The following is a 23,433-nucleotide window of genomic DNA, read 5'->3' on the forward strand; positions in this document are numbered from 1 at the left end:
CAAAACTTTGGTGTGGGTCCCACTCAGTTGGCACCACATCTGGATTGCAAATGTATGCAATGCAAAGCTCATGCAAAACTATGAAGATTTGAGATTTAAAACTACATTTCTAACTAATCCGCCATTTGGGCTTGCATGCATTGATGCAAAGCACCATTGGATTCATGCCAATCCGGAATCATAACGAATAAGGTGAGTCTTCACCTTAGCTTGTATTGAAGAAGGAGATGGTGATGTGCTGCAGCTTCTCCACGTCAAGGAGACTCCCACGGTTTGGAGGGAGGAAGCTAGAGAGAAGAGAGGAGGTTTGGAGAGAGAAGAGAGAGAGAGTGAGGGAGTTTTTGCACCATCGGGGTTTGATCCGGGATCTTCATCTCAACACCTTCACAAATCCCCCTGCTGGCCACACCCCAGGGTGGTCATCAAAATTATAACTTATTTGAAGTTTTTTGCCTTTGAGGAAAGGAACCACGTTCAAGGGCGTGTGGGTTTATGAATGAACCCATGTGACGCCCATGTGTAAAGAATGCTCCTACCTCTACACCTTTATATAAAACCCTTGGTGTAAAGCGAGATAGTAAAAAACCCTGTAAGAAACATTTCATGTTTTTGAAATTTGTTGAGGTGGATTTACCGTGTTTCATTCAAAATTTTGCCAAAAAAGAAGAAGCAAGAATTTAAATACAAGCATTTTCTTTTTTTAAATACCGTGTTTCAAATTGTCAAAGTGCAAGAGTTGTATTTTTCATGTTTTTCACAAAAGAATGAAAATTTCCCCGAGATTTGTGACCGTTTAAAACCCCTTCAAATTCATGAATCTTTGACGTGAAAATTGGGTTGGGGGTGAGAGGTCAGGCATTTCTGGCCAGAGAACCATGAGTCTCGGAAGGAACCTTTCAAAGGAAATAGGCTTCGCTTGAATGGGACTCGTGGTAGTGGTAGCAACAGAATATAATGGTTAGAAGTGTAAAATATAGTGTGCATTTTTTTTTTAAACCTTCTGAGGTCTACAAATTTTTTTTAAATCATCTAAGAGGTTTTCTCGCCAAAAAAATATTCAGAACGATATTTGCGACTATAGTTTTAAAGATACTTAGATTAAAGGATCCAAGAACCTCGGTTTAAAATGAGCTCGGATTTGACATGAGGCCATCAACATGCAAACATCCTTGAATTTGTCACCAAAGCCCAGTTGAATTGTTATTAAAGTCCAACAAGACAAGTTTTCTAATGGAAGACTTTTCTCATGTTTGTTTTGCACTTGAGAAAAGAGAAATTTTCATATACCCCCAAAATGTTTCAACCTAATTCATCAGCACACCAAACTTTTCCTACTTTGCAAATGCCAACCAAAGTTTTTACTTCAGTTAATCAAATGACCCAAATCATAAACTAACGTTGGGTTGTTCGTGGGTTAACCTAACTCATACTATAAAATTATCATATAACCCCTCTAAATAAAAAAATACAAGACGGTCAACCGGATGTATTTTAGCAAAAAAATTATTGCCTACAATGCTACTTTAACCATTGACCACGCTAACATAAACCACAACCGTAACCACTATAACACAAAGCTTATCTATTATTTTTAAAAATAAAATAAAATATTTAGATTGTGATAAGCCAATCCTGCAATTGGGTTTGTTTGATTTCTCATTAATTGATCCAATAAATATATGAACACAAACTAAATGCATTTTCATTTGACCCAAAAGCCGATGTGGTTATTTCCAGTTGACAAAAGTTTTACTAATTTTAATCCACTTAATTTTGAGCCTATATAGATTTTAAAAAAGTGGTAACTGCATAAGACTTTTTGAGCCTATCGTGAGCCAATCAAATAAGGGTTTTATGCAAATTTAACCTTGCAAATATGTTCGGCATGGTTGATTTACTAAAAAATGATACCTGGATCATTTTTTTGATAAAAAAACATTATTTTTTAAGCATTTACTATTTTTGAAAATTATAGACCCATGATTTTCAATTCTTATAAAAACCTATGTCATAATCGAAAGATTCAAGAAACTATTCCTATAAAATTAAGCATCTAGATCACATCTATATGATCAGATTTTAGTAGATCGAGTAATTATTAAATTGATTGGCTTATCACAATCTAAATATATATTTTCTTTACAAAAAATAATCAACAACAAGGTTCATGACGTAGTGTTAGTGTTCTGGTTTATGTAGAAGGGGTCAACGATTGTAGGTAATAAATTTTTTGCTAAATGCATTTAGATGACAGCCCTACGGGTTTTATTTCCCTAGTTACAGGGGTAAAATGGTAACTCTACAACATGAGTTAAGTAAACCCAAGAACAAACTAACATTAGCTTATGATTGAAATCATTTAATTAACTCAAGTAAAAACTTTGGTGGGCATTTAAAAAGTCTGAAACCTTTGGTGTGCAGCTGATAGGTTTCGGGAGTATTTGAAAATTTCCTTTAACAAAATGCAAGGATACCACTAATTCTGGGAGAATCTTCTCTGTTTACAAAAGTTTTCCTGCAATCAAATGGGGCCTGACAGGAAAAAAATACAGAAGAAAAATATCCAAATGATTATAAATCTAGCAAACAAGCTGAGATAGCCTTCTGGCAAAGGGAACTTCAGAAATTAAAGGCATGCATATAAAAAAAAGAAACACTCACACGACAAAAATAGTGTTAATTGATCAGCATATTGAAACTGAAACCAGTATACCTGTTAGACCTATAAATTAACCATCATTACTTTTGTATTCTAGTACAATTATTTCTAATGTTCTAGGTTATAAAAGACCAAAATCGCAAGATTAATGAAGTAACTTCATCTTCTTAGATTTTATAATAAAAGAAAATTGAGCTCCCTACTCACCAACTATAAATTAACCATCATTACTTGGAATTCTAGTGCAATTATTTCTACTGTTCTAGGTTATAAAAGACCAAAATCGCATGCATAATGAAGTAACTTCATTTTCTTGCAACATTTTATAGTAAAAGAAAATTGAGCGCCCTACTCACACTCTCTCTTGAGTTCCTCATCAACTTAAGAGGGAAAGAAAAGCGATAACCTGAGGTTAAGAATTTAACATTTTCACTACTTTCTTTTCATTAGTCTCACCCTCGATAGAAAGAGCTTGAGATGATCTAGAACATCCATCACCCACTCTTCCAACCGAGAGAACACAAGAAGGAGCCTCCCCAAGTCATGCATCAGCCAAAGATATCTTGCAAACCTTTCCCGCACTACCCTTGGTACTGGCCAACATACTGTGCACGAATAAAAAACGCAGGCTGCGACAGAAACCTTGAAGCTGCACTCATCCGAGACCTCATTGGACCAATTGACGTTGACCTTCAGCATCCCCTTCATACTCAACCTGTCAAGAGTACACGAGAAGGGTAAACCTCATTTAAGTACACAGAAAAAGCAAACTCTTAATGGACAATTCCAGTGAAAAGCACAGAAAAAAATGTTCAAAACTGCTGCTCGAACAAAACAACATGAACTCACTCATGCTTGGCACAACCAGATTAAGATTACTAAGAACGTTTGAAAAACATCCTACAGGAATGATTGTGATTTAAAATATAGAACAGTAATTAAATTCACACACAAAAGAATAACATATACACTGATCTAGTGCACCCACCAAACATCTCAAGTGTCCTGTTAACAGGCCACACGACAATACCGGTAGGTTAGCCTCCAATCACCACTACAACTCTCATGGTGTTTCATCCTAATCACTTTCAAAAGGCTATCAAGTCTTCATGGTATACATTCCTTGGCATCACCCCCATTTACCCCAAAAAGTTTCTTGAAGTAACTGTTCAACTGTTGAGATTTCAAATAACCAGATAATCTCAACCACGAAAATCAATTCCTCATTTACAAGTAAAAAGAAGGTGTTTTGAGACCCAAGGGGTTTGGCATAGTGGGATGGGGCCTAGGCCGTTTGACAGGCAGCCTAGGTTCAAATCCCGTGGGTGTCACCCCCCCCCTGTGCAAGCCAAAGCTTGGCAACTCCCTGGAGACGAAGGGTAAGCCCTCGGAGTTTTACGCTGACAGGACAGCAACCGTAAGTACGGCAGGCTGAGCCAGCACAGCTAGGTCTTTGAACATGGGGCGGTCTCTCCGAGTAAAAATAAAAGAAAAAGTATTTTGAATTCATGGAATTGGTCATAACTGGAATCAAATTCCATCAAAATTCTGTTTTCCCTGTTTTTCAGATGAAGAATTGTTGTTGGAAATAAGATTGCAATGCCACCTAATCCTGTCAATCCAAACACACACCTAACCAATATCAAGCCCCAACCTGATTAACTTGGTCAACAGATAAACAAGTCACCCCAGATTATTATAGTCAACCAACCACACGATGAATCAACCGAGCTGCATCAAGTTGCTCAACTACAGGGTGAGGCGCAGCCCAGTAATAGGATTTCTGATTGGGTCTCCCCTTTCACATATTGAAACTCCCAAAAAGCAGAGATTCTAAGGATAACTTACCTCAACGTGTATCCTTGACTTTCTTTTGATTTTCCTTTTACCATCATCCGCCTGGGCCTTCTTTGAATCAAAGCCCAAATCTTTCCGTAATCTCTTCGCAAGTGCTTCATCATCAGAAGCCATGTCAGCATCATCTTCATCAGACCCACCTGTATCATGAACTAAGAATATTAAAATCCAGCTATTTAATTTAATAAGGTGCATTATCATAGGTTTAACAGAAGTTTTACCAGCAGCATTTTCATCATCCATGTCAGCACCACTCCAGGGAGAAGTTTCAAAATCTTCAATATCTTCTAGTTCATCTATATCGGCCTCAACATACTCTACTCCATCTTTCTGTTTTCCATCGGGCACAAGCAAAATATAATCATCAAGCAAATCCCTTCGTAATAGTCAACCTAACCTCAACCTGTGTGAAGAATAAGAACACACTACACTCACCTCACCGTCTTCATCATCAACATCATCAGCAGCCTCTAACTCTTCCATTTCCAGAACCTTCTCATATTCTTTGACAGGGTAATTGTATATGTCACCATATGTTCCACTCTTAATACGTTGCAGCAATTCTTTTTCAATTGCCTGAAAACATCAGAACACATTGAGATCCGAAACTGGATGCTACAAGATAGGTACATAACATTCTACAAATGCCTATGTGGCTCCAAATCACACACCTTGTCTAGAACCGCAGCAATTTCAGCTTTTGCCTCTCTTCTGGCCTCCCTCTTTTTCTGTTTTGTAGGCATTGTCATTATCTTTTCCCTGCACAAGGTGAAAAAAGGAAACTGGATCAATTTTTTTTTCAATAAATCACTAATATGCTGAAAGATAATGAAGCACTTCAGATGACAACAGATTACCAGAAGCACACAATAGGGAAAATAACAATAGAACACTATCATTTACTATATAAATTCAGAGGGAGAAAAAATGAACTTACCAATCAAGTTAAATCATATTGAGGGATACCAAGAAACATAGACTACACTAAACTAATGATTTTTCCTGGGAAAGGCTTTCATAAATTTAAGAGGATCCATATCATCACCCTTTATAAGACAGGACAAATGCATAATCCAAAAACAATGACAGATGACAAACCATTTTCATTGCATGCACAAGATAAATAAACCAAATAATCCTAGGTTCAATTTGTTGTCTTGACTGTACAACTATACAATTCTCCAAGATTTCCTAGAGGCTTTTCATATTTCTAGCATTTTTAAAATTTTGAATTGAGAAGAGGAATACCAGGATTTTGAAATGGTACTAGATCTTCAAATGCATCAAGAATTATTGTGATGCTTTTGTTAACTTCAAGGTCTCAAAATACAAGGAAAATTCCAGGATACGTAAGGGGAGCTGAGACCAAAGCATATATCAAAACCCCCAAAAGGGTTTAAGTCGATTTATGCAAAATATTCAACTTTAGAAGAAAAAACTGTAACCTAAAATGGGGGAGAGGGCGTGTTGAAAAGGAGAGAACAGTAGCATTCTGAAAACAATTTGAAGGGCTTCTTTCTAGAATTACAGTATTTACACATTATATATATATATATATATATATATATATATATGTTGTAAACCGAAATACCCGGCAAGGGTATTTCCGTCTTTTATTGTAATAGCCATCAGCCCATTAGAGGCTGACAATTTTTTACTTTTATTTTATTTTGTATTTTTTGTTTTTTGTGTTTTTGGGGCAGCTCCAATATAGCTGTTGGAGCTGTACCCAACGGTCATAAATATGACTGTTGGGAGCAGCCCAACAGCCATACCAGGGCTGCTCCCTAGTGGTCCATTTGTATTATAAATAGGCCCTTTGTGGCCTTGTATTTTTAACTCTTTTTGAGTGACTCTATGCAATAACAAATTTGTTAGACCCTTGTGTGGGTGGTTAGATGATTAATACTTATTGAAAGTGTGTTCTTGCATGTTTATTGGGTTCAATCCATTTCATTACATAATATCAGAGCTTTGGTGGTCCAAAAGCAATTTTTAGAGGAAATTTTGTGACAATATCAAGAGGATCATGAGCTTAGCGGATACAACAAATCTTAGTTTGTTGCATTAGGAAGCGTGCCACATCTCAAGAAAGTTTTGTATTACTTTTTATTTTTCTTTCTCTTTCTTTTTTTCTTCCCCACTCTCTTTCTCTACCCTTTCTCTTCGAACTTTTTCTTTCTCTTTCTTTTTTTCTTCCCCACTCCCTTTCTCTACCCTTTCTCTTCGAATTGTAAAGAAATGGAGAATGAGAGGGGAGGTAATGGTCTCCATTCCCGTACGCCTAAACCATACTAACTATGTGATGTGGGCATCCATGGTAAAACACAAAATATGAGAAAAATAACTATGGGGTTTGGTGGACGGTACTGAAAAAGAGCCTAAGCTCATTCTTACGAAAATTGAGAATGGGAAGGAGGTTGCACTTCAAGGAGAGAAAATGGGTAAAGTCGTTTCCAACTATGAAAAGAAATGGAAAGAGTGGAGGATGGGCCATTCCAAAATAATTGGATGGCTCATCAATAGTGTGGACATCCACAAATGTTCTAGTTTGGTCAAATTTGATTTCGCTAGTGATGTATAGAAATATCTTAAAGACATATATAGTCTTAAAGATATTGCACACATACGCAATGTTCAAAACAAGGTGAGAACCATGACTCAAGAAGGAACATTAGAGAATACTACAATGCACTCTCTCTTCTTTGGGATGAGTTGGCTCTTCTTGAGCCAAAGTGACATTGTCCACAAGACGTAGAACTCCATGAAAAGCAAATTAAAACAGAGTATTTCTACAAATTTATTAACGGACTTAAACCCGAATTTGAGGGAACCAAGTCGGCCCTCCTTCATGAAGAAGGTATACATTCCATAGTGGAAACTCTTGAAGAATTGACTATGGAAGAGAACAAATTAAAAAAGCCTTCCGTTTTAAAAGATGAAGAATTTGTGCTTGCCATGTTAAAGCTCAAAAATCATACTATAAGCTACAAACCTCCTCATTTTGTTAATAATGAGAATGGAAGGAACCCCAACAACTATGAGAGAAATGAAAAGAGGGATGATCATGAATACAAAAAAGGTGGAAAGATAATTTGTTATCATTATTACGAACCGGGACATATCAAGCTTTTTTGTCCCAAAAGAAAGAAGGATGATCATAAAAAAAGTTGTTTCGGTTGAAAGGAGTGAGATAGACGACTCCAAGTGCATTGATTCGCTCTCATTGACTCAACTAATGGAGGCGCTACAACCTATGCTTAAAGCTCAAGCTATGTCCTTTTCGGGAGCGGCTATATCTACAAGTGGTGACCATGGTAAGACCTCTTGGATCCTTGACTCTGGTGCTTACTATGATATGACACCAAATGAATCCATATTGTCTGAATGTAAGTTTAACCCAAATAACTCTTATGTTTCAACTGCCGATGGAACATCTTTGAAAATCAAAAGTTTTGAAATTTTTCAAAAGCATCCAATCTTTCACATACCAAATATTAGAGTAATCCCAAAATTAAATTTAAATCTTTTATCAATTTCTCAAATTACAGACCATGGTTGCAAAGTATTATTTTCATCTAAAGATTGTCTAATACAGGATCTCCAGTCCGGAAAGCCGATTGGGTGAAGCCATAGAAAAAGATATCGCAATGTTGTGGACAATCTTGAGTTACCAAAACAACCGTTTTGTAATTTTGTGGAAAAGAAAGATATAAAAATTTAGTAAAAAAGACTAAGACATCTTAGTGTAACCAAATTAAACTTGTTTCCATTTCTTTCAAATTATAAATAAAGAGATTTTGTGTGTGAAGATTGCATTCCAAAATGAAGTCTTTGCCCTTTGGACCAAGACATTTTATAACTAAGAACCCATTTGAGTTAATACATTTGAATGTACAGGGACCGACTTCAGTCGTATCCAAAAGAGGGGTATCCTATTATGTTGTCCCCTATTATGTTGTGTTTGTAGACGACTATAGTAAGCATTCTTGGATATTTTTTCTAAAACAAAAACCAGAAGTATTTAAGTGTTTTAAAAAATTTCATTGTTATATTAAGAATCAATTTAAAACTAATATTCAAATCTTTAGAACCGATAACGGGGGAGAATTTGTGTCAAAAGAATTCAAAAATTATCTTGACCTAAATGAGATTATTCACCAAAAATCATGTTCACACTCCTCAACAAAATGGACTAGTCGAGAGAAAACATATAAACATTATTGAAACCAATAGAACACTTCTTGTATCTAAAAATGTTTCAAAAGCTTTTTGGGCCAAAGCCGCCCTTACGACAGTCTATTTGATAAATATAATGCCTTCCAAAAACATTGAAAATATCTCTCCTATTGAAAAACTTTTTAAAACTCTCGATTATAAAAGGTTAAGGGTCTTTGGATGCAAATGCTTTGGCTTTACCAATAAGAATCACAAACTTTCTCCAAAAGCAATCTCTTGCATTTTTCTAGACTATGGCAAAAGCCAAAAAGGATATAGATGTTATGACATTGAGAGAGACAAATTGTATGTTTCTAGAAATGTTACTTTTCTTGAAAATGAAATTGGGTTTTGCAAAGAAAAAAATCCAAGAAAGTTGTGACTATTCGTTTCTTTTTTACCTTGTCAATGAACATGAAAAGTGTGAAAATATTCATGACACACATGAGAGTAGAAATGAAGACATGCATAGTGCAAGTGAGAGTGTGAATGGGGGGTCTTAATGATATAGACCTATCTCACAATGATATACAAACCTATGCTCAACGTACCGAAGATCATCCACCATGTGCTTTAGAAAGGTATTCTCAAAACCAAGATATAGATTCGTCTAGTCTTAGAAAATCCATAAAAATTTATAAAGCTTCCAGTGGATTTGTATCTTATGATTCCTTTGAACCAAGGTATAGATCATACATCATGGTCATACACTCATATTCAGTACCAAAATCTTAACGTGAGGCTAAAAATTATCAAGAATGGATTAAAGCGATGAATGATGAATTAGAAACCTTTGGAGAAAGCAAAAACCTGGGAAATCCAAACACTGCCTAAAAAAAGAAAAACCATAGGATGTAGATGGGTCTACAACAACAACAACTACGCCTTCATCCCAAAACAATTGGGGTCGGCGATATGAACCAAAAAAGAAAATCATTCTAGGTCTTCCACATGAATCCTTCTCCTCCAATCATTTTTATCCAATGCCATGTCCTCGGTGAGGTTCAAAGCATTCATATCCTTTCCTATCACCTTCATCCATATCTTCCTAGGCCTACCCCGACCTCTTTTAACTAATATATTTTTCCATTTCTCCATCCTTCTAACTGGAGCATCATTAGGCCTTCGCCGAATATGTCCAAACCACCGTAAACGATTCTCTCTCATCTTATTTTCAATGGGTGCAACGCCTACCTTCTTACGTATCTCCTCGTTCTGAATCTTATTTTTTATTGTATTTCCACACATCCATCTCAGCATACGCATCTCAGCTACACTCATTTTTTGAATATGATGTCTCTTGGCAGCCCAACATTCCGTACCATATAGTAAAGCGGGCCTAATAGTCGTCCTATAAAACTTTCCCTTCAACCGCAATGACATTCTACGATCGCACAACACTCCAGTTGCACTCTTCCATTTCATCCACCCAACCTTTATCCTATGATTTACATCTCCATCAATTTCTCCATACTTTTGAATGATAGATCCCAAATATTTGAAACAATCATCCACCGGTATTTCTTGCTCACCAAGCTTCACTACACTCCCATCACTACTTCGTTGCTTACTAAATCGACATTCCATGTATTTTGTCTTACTCTTACTCAACTTAAAACCTTTTGCTTCCAATGTCTGTCTCCATAATTCTAACTTAGCATTAACCCCAGCTCTAGACTCATCAATCAAAACAATATCATCAGCAAAAACAACATACACCACGACACATTTTCTTGAATTGGTCTCGTAAGCTCATCCATCACTATAGCAAATAGGAAAGGGCTTAAAGCAGATCCTTGATGTAACCCAACCGTTATAGGAAAATTGGTTGTCACATCTCCACAAGTGCGGACATTGGTTACTACTCCTTCATACATATCTTTAATTATACTAATGTACTTGAGAGAAACACCTTTCTTCATCATTGTCTACCAAAGAACGTCCCTAGGTATTCTATCATATGCCTTCTCCAAATCAATAAAAACCATATGCAAATCTTTGTTCTTCTCTCTATTTCTCTCAATAAGTTGTCTAAGAAGATGTATAGCTTCCATAGTTGATCTTCCAGGCATAAAACCAAATTGATTCTCCGATATCATGACAACCTTCATCAACCTAGACTCAATCACCCTCTCCCAAAGTTTCATAGTATGACTCATGAGTTTTATACCACGATAGTTCGTGCAATCTTGTATATCACCCTTATTCTTATATAGAGGCACCAAAGTACTCTTCCTCCACTCATTAGGCATCTTATTTGTCCGTCAAATCTTGTTAAAAAGATTTGTCACCCATTTTAAACCTTTCTCTCCCAAGCATTTCCAAGCCTCGATAAGAATACCATCTGGGCCAACTGCCCTTCTTGATTTCATTTTCTTCAAAGCCTCTGCAATTTCTTTCTTTTGAACATGAAGTCACGATTCATCTCATGAAAAGGAATGGAGAAGTCTCCCAGATCCTGAGCATGACTTTCATTAAATAGCTTATTAAAATAATCTTTTCATCTCTCCTTAATCTCCTCATCTTTGACTAAAACCCTTTCTATTTCATCTTTGATACATCTAACCATACCTAGATCTCTCGATTTCTTATCTCTCATCTTTGCAAGCCTATAAATATCCTTCTCGCCCTCTTTGGTATCCAACTTGTCATAAACCTCCTTATATACTTTATCCCTCGTGTTCCGAACTACTTTTTTAACTTCCTTCTTTGTTATCATATACTTCTCCAAATTCTCATTATCACGACTCTTAGATTTCTATAACTCTCTTTTAACCTTAATAGTTAATTTGACATCCTCGTTCCACCACAATGTATCCTTACCTAGCGGTGCACCGCCTTTAGACTCACCCAATACCTCCATAGTCACCTTTCTCATGCCACCCGCTATCTTATTCCACATTGATTCTGAATCCTCCTCGAGACACCAATCAACTTCCTTAACTACCCGCTCTACAAACATTCCTTGTTTAGCTCCTTTCAGTGCCCACCACTTAATTCTAGGATCTATCCTATGTCTATCCCTTTTGCGGCATTGTCTAATTCTAAGATCTAAAATTAAGGCTCTATGTTGTGTAGCTACACTTTCTCCCGGTATAACCTTACAATCGATGCAACAACCCCTATCTCTCTTTCTAAGTAGGAAAAAATCTATCTGACTCGTATTAACCCCACTTTTAAATGTTACTAGGTGAAACTTCCTCTTCCTAAACCAAGTGTTTGCTAAGATCATATCATAGGACAAACCAAAATCTAAAATTCTTTCTCCACTTTCGTTTCTTTCTCCTATACCATAGCCTCCATGAATACTCTCAAATCCATCCCTACTAATGCCTACATGCCCATTAAGGTCACCGTCAATGAAAAGCCTTTCTCCATAAGATATCCCTTGTACTACTCTATCTAAATCTTCCCAAAATTGACGCTTAATGGAATCATCTAAACCTACTTGAGGTGCATAAACACTAATAATATTAATAATATTTGTACCTAATACTAATTTAATAAGTAAAATCCTGTCACCCTTCCTACGGACTTCAACTACATTATCTATAAACTCACGACTCATAACAATCCCTACTCCATTCATATTCCTATTTATTCATGTATACCAAATCTTATATCCCCAAGGTTCTATCACTTTTGCTTTCTCACCTACCCATTTGGTCTCTTGTAGACATAAAATATAAATCTTTCTCCTACACATAACATCTACTAACTCTACCAACTTACCAGTTAAAGACCCTATGTTCCAAGTGGCTAACCTAATTTTATGGTCTTGGACTAACTTCTTTACCCCCACCCGTCCAACAAAGTGAGGGAACTCTTGCCTATTTGACACCACACCCGGGCGCCGGTGTGACGCGTCTCTTCCGGACGACGACCTAGCAACCCTTGCCCATTTATCACTGCCTCCGGGCCTATAGAGTACAGCGCGTCGCTCAGTAGGGAACGCCCCAACGAAATTCTCATATTGGTTCATATTCATAGGGTATGACTAAGTTTTTATGTTGGCTATCACAGGCCTACCGCAACCCTCCCCCTTTATCTGGGCTTGGGACCGACAGTGCATAACTAAACAGTTATACACAGGCGGAGTTTGGGAGCGGTAGATGGGTCTATAAGGTAAAAACTAAATGGGATGAAACATTAGAAAGATACAAAGCTAGGTTAGTAGCTAAGAGATACAGTCAAGAATATGGAATAGACTACGATGAGACATTTACTCCAGTTGCTCGAATGACTACCGTGAGAACTTTCATTTTCATAGCATCAATTAAAAAATGACCTATCTTTCAAATGGAAGCAAAAAATGTGTTTTTGAATGATAATCTAGATGAGGAAGTTTACATGGATCCTCCGCCAGGCTTGGAATTAGCGCATGGAAAAACTTTTCGGTTGCGCAAAGCTTTCTATGGCTTAAAACAGGCTCCCAAAGCTTGGTACGATAGGTTTAGTAATGTAATGAAGCAGCTTAATTTTAAATCTTGTTTTACTGACACTGCGTTGTTTGTTAAGTCTTTCAATGCATGGATGGTGATCTTATTACTTTACGTAGATGATATGATAATCACAGAAAGTGATAGGCAAGGAGTTGATTATCAAAGATGTGCTTAAAGCCAACTTTGATATGACAGATCTTGGTTTTTTATGATATTTTCTTGGAATCTATGTCACAGGGACTCGGCTAGCAGGGTGTCGCACCCGCGTCGACGCGGGTGCAAGTGACCGCACCCAGGGTCATTTTGGTCCGTTTTTTTTTTGTTTTTTTTTAAATTGCCCTATGAAATGGGCTGCGGAATTTAAAAAAAAAATCTGGGGGAGGGGGGGGGGGGGCGCTGCCCCCCCTATAACCCCCCACCAGGGGCGGCCCCCTTGGACCCCCGCCCGCTGACCGCGCAACGGGACCCGCGCTGGGGGGAACCCCCGGACCCCCCTTATATATATATATATATATATATATATATATATATATATATATATATATATATATATATATATATATATATATATATATATATATTATTTATTTTTACATTTTTGCCCCTGTCGCACCCCCGCATCCGGGTTTTTTAAAAGTGTCGAATCCCCGCACCCATGTGACATAGCTTGGAATAGAAGTGGCTTACTTACCTCGTGGTTATTTTTTGTCACAGACTAAGTACGCAAGAGAGATCATTGAGTGATCAGGACTCTCAGATGAAAAACTGGTTAATACTCCGGAGGTTATAAATGCAAAAATGAAGAAAGATGATAAAGAGCCTTTGCAATATTCAACTCCCTACAGACAAAATGATTGAGGCTTTATCTTATCTTTCTATTACTCGTCCTGACATATCTCATGTTATTCATTCTGTTAGTCAATTTCAGCATGCTCCAACTACAGTACATATGAGTGTTATAACAAGAATTGTTAGATATATTAAGAAATCCATTAATCATGGTCTATTTTTATCGTCCTCCTCATTAGAAGTCATTGCATATTCTGATTCTGACTGGGGAGGGAATGTAAATGATAGACAAGCAACCGCTGGTTTATGTGTGTTTATAGGTGATTCCCTAATTTCATGGCGATGCAAAAAGCAACAAAAGGTGTCTCTCTCATCCACTGAAGTTGAATATTGTGTCATGGCAACTACGTCGGAGTTGGTATGGTTGAGACAACTTCTCGAAAACTTGGGAGTTCATATTGTGAAACCTTTAAGGTTATGCTGTGACAACAAGAGCGATGTATACATTGCAAGCAATCATACATTTCATGAGAGGACAAAACATATTGAAATAGATTGTCACTACGTTTGTGAAAAATTTCTGAGAAAGGCCATCACATTGTCCTACGTTCCGTCTGAGTATCAACTAGCGGACTTCTTCACCAAAGCGCGTTCGTCTTCTGTATTTCACTTCCTACTTGGCAAACTCTCGGTTGTTCCCCCATGAGTTTGAGGGGGCTGTTAAGATATATATATATATATATATATATATATATATATATATATATATATATATATATATATATATGTATGTTGTAAACCGAAATACCCAACAAGGGTATTTCGATCTTTTATTGTAATAGGCGTCAGCCCATTAAGGGCTGACAATCTTTTACTTTTATTTTTATCTTTTACTTTTATTTTATTTTGTATTTTTTTGTTTTTCATTTTTTGTGCTTTTAGGACAGCTCCAATATAGCTGTTGGAGCTGCTCCCAACTGTCATAAATATGACTGTTGTGAGCAGCCCAACAGCCATATTGGGGCTGCTCCCTAGTGGTCCATTTGTATTATAAATAGGCCCTTTGTGGCCTTGTATTTTTAACTCTTTTTGAGTGACTATGCAATAACAAATTTGTTAGACCCTTGTGTGGGTGGTTTGATGATTCAATCAAGTATTCTACTTGATTGAAAGTGTGTTCTTGCATGTTTATTGGATTCAATCCATTTCATTACAATTATATATATAGGGACCATCCAACCAAAGGAAGATCTAAAATTTACAACCAATGTCGATCGGACGGCTCCCCTTCTCCAATGTTTGAGTGTTTCATTGATCGGACCTTATATATTTGTTCTTTATAATTTATTTAGTAAGAAGTATGCTATACACGAAGACTTTACAACATCTGACATATTTTTCGAAACGTGAAAGATCTATGGCTCAGTATTGTGGGCCGTTGATTTTAGCGCTTTAAAAAATGCATCTAAATATCGAAAATTCATAATCTTAAACATGTCTCTTACTAAATAAATGATAAAAATCCAATATGTAAAGTCTGATCGATAAAAAACTCGATCATTGGAGAAGGAATGCTGTCAATCATCATCAGTTGTAGATTTTGGACCTTGGGAACCATCCAAATCGTTACTGTATCTTCTCCTATATGTGTGTGTGTGTGTGGAAAAGGACCAAAATCAAAACTGAAGAGGATGATAAGAGAAACCATGGCTGTTGGAACAAAAGATGAAGGGTTGCAGTTGCCAATGAGAAGAAGAGCACAAGATTGCAGTCCGGGTATCATACTACAAAATTCAAGGATTAAGCCAGTACCTCACTTTAAGTGCAAGCTTCCTTCGACGAATAAGATATTGTGTTAGCTTCGTGAGGCGCTGCTTATTTTTGTGCACAAGAAACTTTGGCCAGAATTGCTGCCAAATAGAATGAGAAAATGTAATTCACATCAACAAATATCCAACCAGAAATTTGAAATTTAAGTCCAAACTGAACCATTATAGTGGCACAAATAAAATTTACCAGGTATTTGTCAATGGTTTCAAGTGCTTTCTCATAGTTCCTGGGTAGTTTCACTCTCTCCCATAATCTGTTTGGCATGTGTGCCCTCTCAATTGTTTTCATGTACAAGTACAATACTCCTACACAAGGAGTCAAAAAAAATTCAAACAGCAACACAAAGTTGACATAGACCAACGACGGTTTTTTGAGAGTCAAAAACATGTAATCTGCCAAATGATTGATTTGCATCAACGCTGATAACAATTAGCACCTCAAAAGAGAGATTCTTGTTCAAAAAAAGATAAGAATCTTCATTTGTCCTTTAATAAGTTAGCAGCACCTACTGAGAAACAGAGAATCCAACCATAAAAAAAGGAAGACAGAGAAACAATACCTTTTCACTAAAAATAGATTAAGAACAAGTAATATACGCAACGACAGGCTCATTAAGAAATTAAAGTTTCAACGAAGCAGCAAAAACAACAACTTATAGATCTATTATATTAGCAACAATACACTTCTTAGTTCAAGGAATTGCTTATATTCGAAGCTGATATTCAATGAAATGAATTTAATATCCAAAATTAAGATAAAGAAAAATCAAAATTTCAAGTTAAAGATCAGGTTACTCGAAAGAGAATCTATTTACGTGACTATTAAACAACCCTCAATATCAAAATGCAATCAAACGAATAATGAATCAAATGAAACAACCCTCGAATTCAAAACGTGATTCTGGTGAATAATCAGATCGCCGGCGAAGCAACCATTAAAAAGAATATCATTAATTCATTTAAAAAATACCAATGCACACGACTACAGGAAGAAATCCACCAATTTAGGATCCTTTCTCTTTACTCAACACTATATCAAACTCATAGAATTAGTCTTCTATTCTATTATCATTTTCCTTTACCAGAAGCCAATTTCTCACTCCGAGCTTGAATCAACACCAATTCTCAGGAATCTCTATTCCAACAGGAGAAAAGAAAGAATGGCGTATACGAGAGGCAAGGAGATTAGACTCAGGAGTTAAGGACCGTACCTTCGTGCTCGAGGATCGTGGCGTAGCGACTATTGGCGAGGGGGCACGAGCTCCGATTGCAGAGTCCAGTGACATTGTACTGGTTCCTGCAGAAATTCTGCGTCGTCGTTCTGCAAGAAGATTGAAACCGAGGGCAAGCATCAAACCCTAGAAAAACCCCCGCAAACTTGAGAAAGAAACGAAGGGGAAGGATCTGGAGTCTTACTTGGCCATGAAACTGCAGTGCTTGTGGCGAATAACTTGCCATATGACCTCATCGTTCTGCATCTTCGATTCGATGGCCAGGAACCGTAGATCCCCAAACGAAAACGCTATAAAAAAAAAAACCTTAGAACCCCCACAAAAACCCCTAGAGGAACCCAGACGCCCCCACAAAACCCTAGAAAAGCCCTAGAGAAACCCTACATAAGTCCCAGAATCCCTCAAGAAAAACCCTAGAGAAACCCCCAGACAACGGAGGGATCGTTCGGAGACCGACGGCGGTGCCTCCCCAGAAACCCTTCGAATCGTAAAACATAGTGAGGCGCTTGAAGTAGGGGTGCGATTGCAAACGGGTCGGATCCGGAACAGAACATTCTAGATAAGAATCCAGATTCAGATCCGATGAGGTAAGGTTGAATCCGAACTTATGATAAATAATACTGGCTTCGAAAAAAAATAGAACAAAAAACAAGCTATTTACATGTAAAAAAAATACAATTGGGTCATTCGGATCAATTATAGATTAGACTTAAAATGTTGATTTGTATCGGACCCAGATCTGAAAGTAATCAGATTGAATAGTAGATCCGATTTTGATCCAAATGCACAACGGGATTTTACTTAAAGGATCCAAATTGGGGGTTGCAAATAGGCGTGCACACCACCCGAGTTCTCGGCTCACTTCAAAATGCCTGTGTTCAAGCTCGGTCGAAGCCGAGCTTGAACAACATTGTTCAGACTCGGCTCGGTTTGGAGCTCGAGCCCAGAAGAGCTTGACTATTGTTCTAATTAATTTTCACCAGTCAAGGGTCCTCAAAAAGTGAGATTCTATCCGGATCTCTCAAAACAGTGCACAAATGCGCCACACTGTGTTGTAATTATTATGACCCAAAAAAAATATTTATGCTAAAAGCTCGCTAGATTATCGTCCAGAAAAAAGTTATAGATTCAAACTCATCACCGAGCCTGGACTTATGTTCAAGCTCGGCTTATTTATTTTTTCCAACTTGTTCAAGCCGATCCCATGCTAGCTCAGCTCATTGTGCATCCCTAGTTGAAAATGGGTTGGATTAGGAGAGATTTTTTTCAAAATCTGTATCCAGATTCAGATCTATATCAGTTTCAATGAGTTAAGGTTGAATCTGAATCCCAAATACATAGTCTAAACTAACAATACTACTAAAACTGAAATAAAGCGAAGCAGGTTATATGTTCCCCCCCCACCCCGAACAGGGCAGTTAGCTACATCTCATGATCGGGGGTCCCAAAGAGCACCACGTATGTAAGCATGTGCGTCTCGTATCCCCATGTTTGTCAGCATTAATTAGCGTTGGAGTTTGATAAGATTGCAAAGACTTAAGTACCCTCTCCTCCATTGGTGCAAAAAAAAATGACGGTTCTTGAAAAGGAGTGGTTGTAAAGACTTAAGTGCCCCGAAGATGATTATTTAAGACCCAGTCTCTGCACTGCAGGATTATCCGAGAAAGAAATCTCCCCTGGAGGAGGCCATGAACATCAACCCTCTCACTCTCTCTCTCCCATTTTATTTATGCTTCTGTGCACATCCATTAGAAGATCATACATTGCTCCATCAAGCACCGACTGACCTATACATTGACTCTTGTGAAGCCTGATTCAGAGTTTTTACCCTTACAGGAGGAAGGTTTGGGGGCTCCTCCCAGCGTGGGTATCATCATTCAACTAAATGAGTTGTAGATCCTGATTCAGAGTTTTTACCCTTACAAGAGAGGGGTAAAACCTCATCTCACTCTCTCTCCCTTTTCTCTCTACTTCTGTGCACATCCAACAAACGATCCAACATTTCTCCATCAAACACCGACTGACCTGCACACTAATTGTAGCATCATTCAACTTGATGAGTTGTGGAACCTGATTTAGAGTTTTTGCCCTTATAGGAGGGGGGTTTGGGGGCTCCTCCTAGCGTGGATAGCATCATTCAACTTGAAGAGTTGTGGAGTCTGATTCAAAGTTTTTATCCATTCATATTTTAAGGCATTAGATCTCATTTTTGAACATCCACGCATGTGCAGTTTGCTTTCATCATATTCAGTTGCTTTCTAGATTATACTTTGAATTCTTGTGCATTTTAGATCTATCGATTTGTATGTAACCAGAGCTCATTTTAACTTGAATTTTTTACTGCAACTTCATGCATATGTCTTCATGCTCTCCACCAAAAATCAGACCATTCTGAGTTTGTTTGACCCACTTTAAAAATCGAGATTCAAAACCTATTATTTTGCACCGTCTGGATTTTAGCAGAATCAGGACCAACTTGCGGAAGTGATTTCTCCCTAACCAGAGATGATCTTTCCGATCCGTAAAAAGGGTTGTTTTCTAAATTGAATCTAGTTTGTTCATATCAAATTTCAGTGATTTCTATGGTGTTTTCATACCAGTTTCGGGTCAAAAACCATAACCCTGTCACCCTGTGTCATTTTAACGGCTCAGATTTTGATCCATTTTGTTTGAATTTTATTTTCCTAATGGAAGATCATTTTTCAATTCTGTAAAACGGGTTTTCTTTGTTTATGTGTCTAGTTCATCCCTGTAAATTTTCAGAATTTTTCATGGTCAATTACTATTTTATTTTGATTAAATACCAGAACCTTGTATCCAGATTTTATAAATGTTCTGATTTTGGCCCCCATATCATGACTGTTGTAGCACTTCTTCAACAAATCGTTATTTGATTGGCAATATTCTTCAGCAAATTATTGTTATAATTTTTTTGAGTCTCTAATGAGTCTCTACTATGATTTGTAGTATTTTTGGATCTCTAACGAGCCTCACAATGATTTATAGTGTTGTTCGATCTTTTAACTATGATTTATAGTGTTTTGGGGTCTCCAACGAGCCCCACAACGATTTTTAGTGTTTTCGGTCTTTTAACTATGATTTATAGTGTTTTCGGATCTCTAACGAGACCCACAGCGATTTATAGTGTTGTTGGACCTCGCTATAGCGATTTATAGTGTTTCTCGCTAAACACTACAGCGATTTGTGATACAAATCGCTATCCGAATCAGGACCAACTTGTCAGGGTCATATCTCCCTAACCAAAGATTGGATTTCAAATCCGTAAAAAGTGGTGTCTTCGTTATAAAGTCTAGTTTATTCCTGTAAATTTTCAGCGATTTCTATGGTAATTTGATACCTCATTTGGATCTAAAACCAGACCCCTATCAGTCTGCCTTATTTGAGTGACATAGGTTTTTATTTCATTTTGTAAGAGTCATATCTCCCCAACGGAAGATCATTTTTCAAATCCGTAAAACGGGTTTTCTTCCTCTATGTGTCTAGTTTATATCTAGAAAGTTTTATAACTTTTTATGCTCATTTGATAATTCGAACCTGTTAAAAACCGAGACATGTTATAAAATGTTATAAAACTTAAAAAGTTTGAAACTTCCTCTATGTGTCTCGATTTTTAACAGGTTTGAAATATCAAATGAGCATAAAAAGTTATAAAAAATTTCAGATATAAACTAAACACATAGAGGAAGAAAACCCTTTTTACGGATTTGGAAAATGATCTTCCGTTGAGGAGATATGACTCTTACAAAATGAAATAAAAACATGTCACTCAAACAAGACAGGCTGATAGGGGTCTGGTTTTAGATCCAAATAGGGTATCAAATGACCATAGAAATCGCTGAAAATTTACAAGAATAAACTAAACTTCATAACAAAGATACCACTTTTTACGGATTTGAAATTCGATCTCTGGTTAGGGAGATATGGCCCTGACAAGTTGGTCCTGATTCGGATAGCGATTTGTATCACAAATCGTTGTAGTGTTTAGCGATTTGTAGTGTTTCTCGCTAAACACTACAGCGATTTGTGATACAAATCGCTATCCGAATCAGGACCAACTTGTCAGGGTCATATCTCCCTAACCAGAGATCGGATTTCAAATCCGTAAAAAATGGTGTCTTCGTTATGAAGTCTAGTTTATTCTTGTAAATTTTCAATGATTTCTATGGTCATTTGATACCTCATTTGGATTTAAAACCAGACCCCTATCAGTCTGCCTTATTTGAGTGACATAGGTTTTTATTTCATTTTGTAAGAGTCATATCTCCCCAACGGAAGATCATTTTTCAAATCCGTAAAAAGGGTTTTCTTCCTCTATATGTCTAGTTTATATATGAAAAGTTTTATAACTTTTTATGCTCATTTGATATTTTGAACCTGTTAAAAACCGAGACATGTTATAAAATGTTATAAAACTTAAAAAGTTTGAAACTTCCTCTATATGTCTCGATTTTTAACAGGTTTGAAATATCAAATGAGCATAAAAAGTTATAAAACTTTCCAGATATAAACTAGACACATAGAGGAAGAAAACCCTTTTTACGGATTTGAAAAATGATCTTCCGTTGGGGAGATATGACTCTTACAAAATGAAATAAAAACCTATGTCACTCAAATAAGACAGACTGATAGGGGTCTGGTTTTAAATCCAAATGGGGTATCAAATGACTATAGAAATCGCTGAAAATTTACAGGAATAAACTAGACTTCATAACAAAGATACCACTTTTTACGGATTTGAAATCCGATCTCTGGTTAGGGAGATATGGCCCTGACAAGTTGGTCCTGATTCGGATAGCGATTTGTATCACAAATCGCTGTAGTGTTTAGCGATTTGTAGTGTTTCTCGCTAAACACTACAGCGATTTGTGATACAAATCGCTATCCGAATCAGGACCAACTTGTCAGGGTCATATCTCCCCAACCAGAGATCAGATTTCAAATCCGTAAAAAGTGGTATCTTCGTTATGAAGTCTAGTTTATTCTTGTAAATTTTCAGCGATTTCTATGGTCATTTGATACCTCATTTGGATCTAAAATCAGACCCCTATCAGTCTGTCTTATTTGAGTGACATAGGTTTTTATTTCATTTTGTAAGAGTCATATCTCCCCAACGGAAGATCATTTTTTAAATCCGTAAAAAAGGTTTTCTTCCTCTATGTGTCTAGTTTATATCTGAAAAGTTTTATAACTTTTTGTGCTCATTTGATATTTCAAACCTGTTAAAAATCGAGACACATAGAGGAAGTTTCAAACTTTTTAAGTTTTATAACATTTTATAACATGTCTCGGTTTTTAACAGGTTCGAATTATCAAATGAGCATAAAAAGTTATAAAACTTTCTAGATATAAACTAGACACATAGAGGAAGAAAACCCGTTTTACGGATTTGAAAAATGATCTTCCGTTGGGGAGATATGACTCTTACAAAATGAAATAAAAACCTATGTCACTCAAATAAGGCAGACTGATAGGGGTCTGGTTTTAGATCCAAATGAGGTATCAAATTACCATAGAAATCGCTGAAAATTTACAGGAATAAACTAGACTTTATAACGAAGACACCACTTTTTACGGATTTGAAATCCAATCTTTGGTTAGGGAGATATGACCCTGACAAGTTGGTCCTGATTCGGATAGCGATTTGTATCACAAATCGCTGTAGTGTTTAGCGAGAAACACTATAAATCGCTATAGCGAGGTCCAACAACACTATAAATCGCTGTGGGTCTCGTTAGAGATCCGAAAACACTATAAATCATAGTTAAAAGACCGAAAACACTAAAAATCGTTGTGGGGCTCGTTGGAGACCCCAAAACACTATAAATCATAGTTAAAAGATCGAACAACACTATAAATCATTGTGAGGCTCGTTAGAGATCCAAAAATACTACAAATCATAGTAGAGACTCATTAGAGACTCAAAAAAATTATAACAATAATTTGCTGAAGAATATTGCCAATCAAATAACGATTTGTTGAAGAAGTGCTACAACAGTCATGATATGGGGGCCAAAATCAGAACATTTATAAAATCTGGATACAAGGTTCTGGTATTTAATCAAAATAAAATAGTAATTGACCATGAAAAATTCTAAAAATTTACAGGGATGAACTAGACACATAAACGAAGAAAACCCGTTTTACAGAATTGAAAAATGATCTTCCATTAGGAAAATAAAATTCAAACAAAATGGATCAAAATCTGAGCCGTTAAAATGACACAGGGTGACAGGGTTATGGTTTTTGACCCAAAACTGGTACGAAAACACCATAGAAATCACTGAAATTTGGTATGAACAAACTAGATTCAATTTAGAAAACAACCCTTTTTACGGATTGGAAAGATCATCTCTGGTTAGGGAGAAATCACTTCCGCAAGTTGGTCC

The 23,433-nt window shown here is 36.8% G+C and overlaps 1 protein-coding gene across 1 annotated transcript; it reads right to left on the minus strand.

The window, feature by feature from the left end:
- Positions 1–2,929: 2,929 nt before the first annotated feature.
- LOC149840365 (MAK16 protein-like protein) lies at positions 2,930–17,513 on the minus strand. Its single transcript, XM_090003123.1, has 9 exons — positions 17,211–17,513; positions 17,006–17,115; positions 15,982–16,100; positions 15,778–15,875; positions 5,188–5,275; positions 4,952–5,092; positions 4,738–4,846; positions 4,508–4,656; positions 2,930–3,374 (listed from the first exon to the last, which is right to left on the minus strand). The coding sequence occupies exons 1-9, from the start codon at positions 17,270–17,272 to the stop codon at positions 3,327–3,329; spliced, it is 924 nt and encodes a 307-aa protein (XP_089859249.1). The 5' UTR covers positions 17,273–17,513; the 3' UTR covers positions 2,930–3,326.
- Between the last annotated feature and the right edge of the window lie 5,920 nt (positions 17,514–23,433).

Source organism: Nuphar pumila, chromosome 4 (genome assembly GCF_984573655.1).
Source record: "Nuphar pumila chromosome 4, dmNupPumi1.hap1.1, whole genome shotgun sequence".
Classification (NCBI taxonomy): domain Eukaryota; kingdom Viridiplantae; phylum Streptophyta; class Magnoliopsida; order Nymphaeales; family Nymphaeaceae; genus Nuphar; species Nuphar pumila.

What these genes read in the sequence shown, in the direction of transcription:
- LOC149840365 (XM_090003123.1), bottom strand. Translation starts at nt 17,272, where the DNA reads ATGCAGAACGATGAGGTCATATGGCAAGTTATTCGCCACAAGCACTGC. An exon ending in CACGATCCTCGAGCACGAAG is followed by an intron (nt 16,101 to 17,005) that starts GTACGGTCCTTA and finishes CTCCTTGTGTAG; the next exon opens with GAGTATTGTACTTGTACATG. An exon ending in TTGATGATGAAGACGGTGAG is followed by an intron (nt 4,847 to 4,951) that starts GTGAGTGTAGTG and finishes GATGGAAAACAG; the next exon opens with AAAGATGGAGTAGAGTATGT.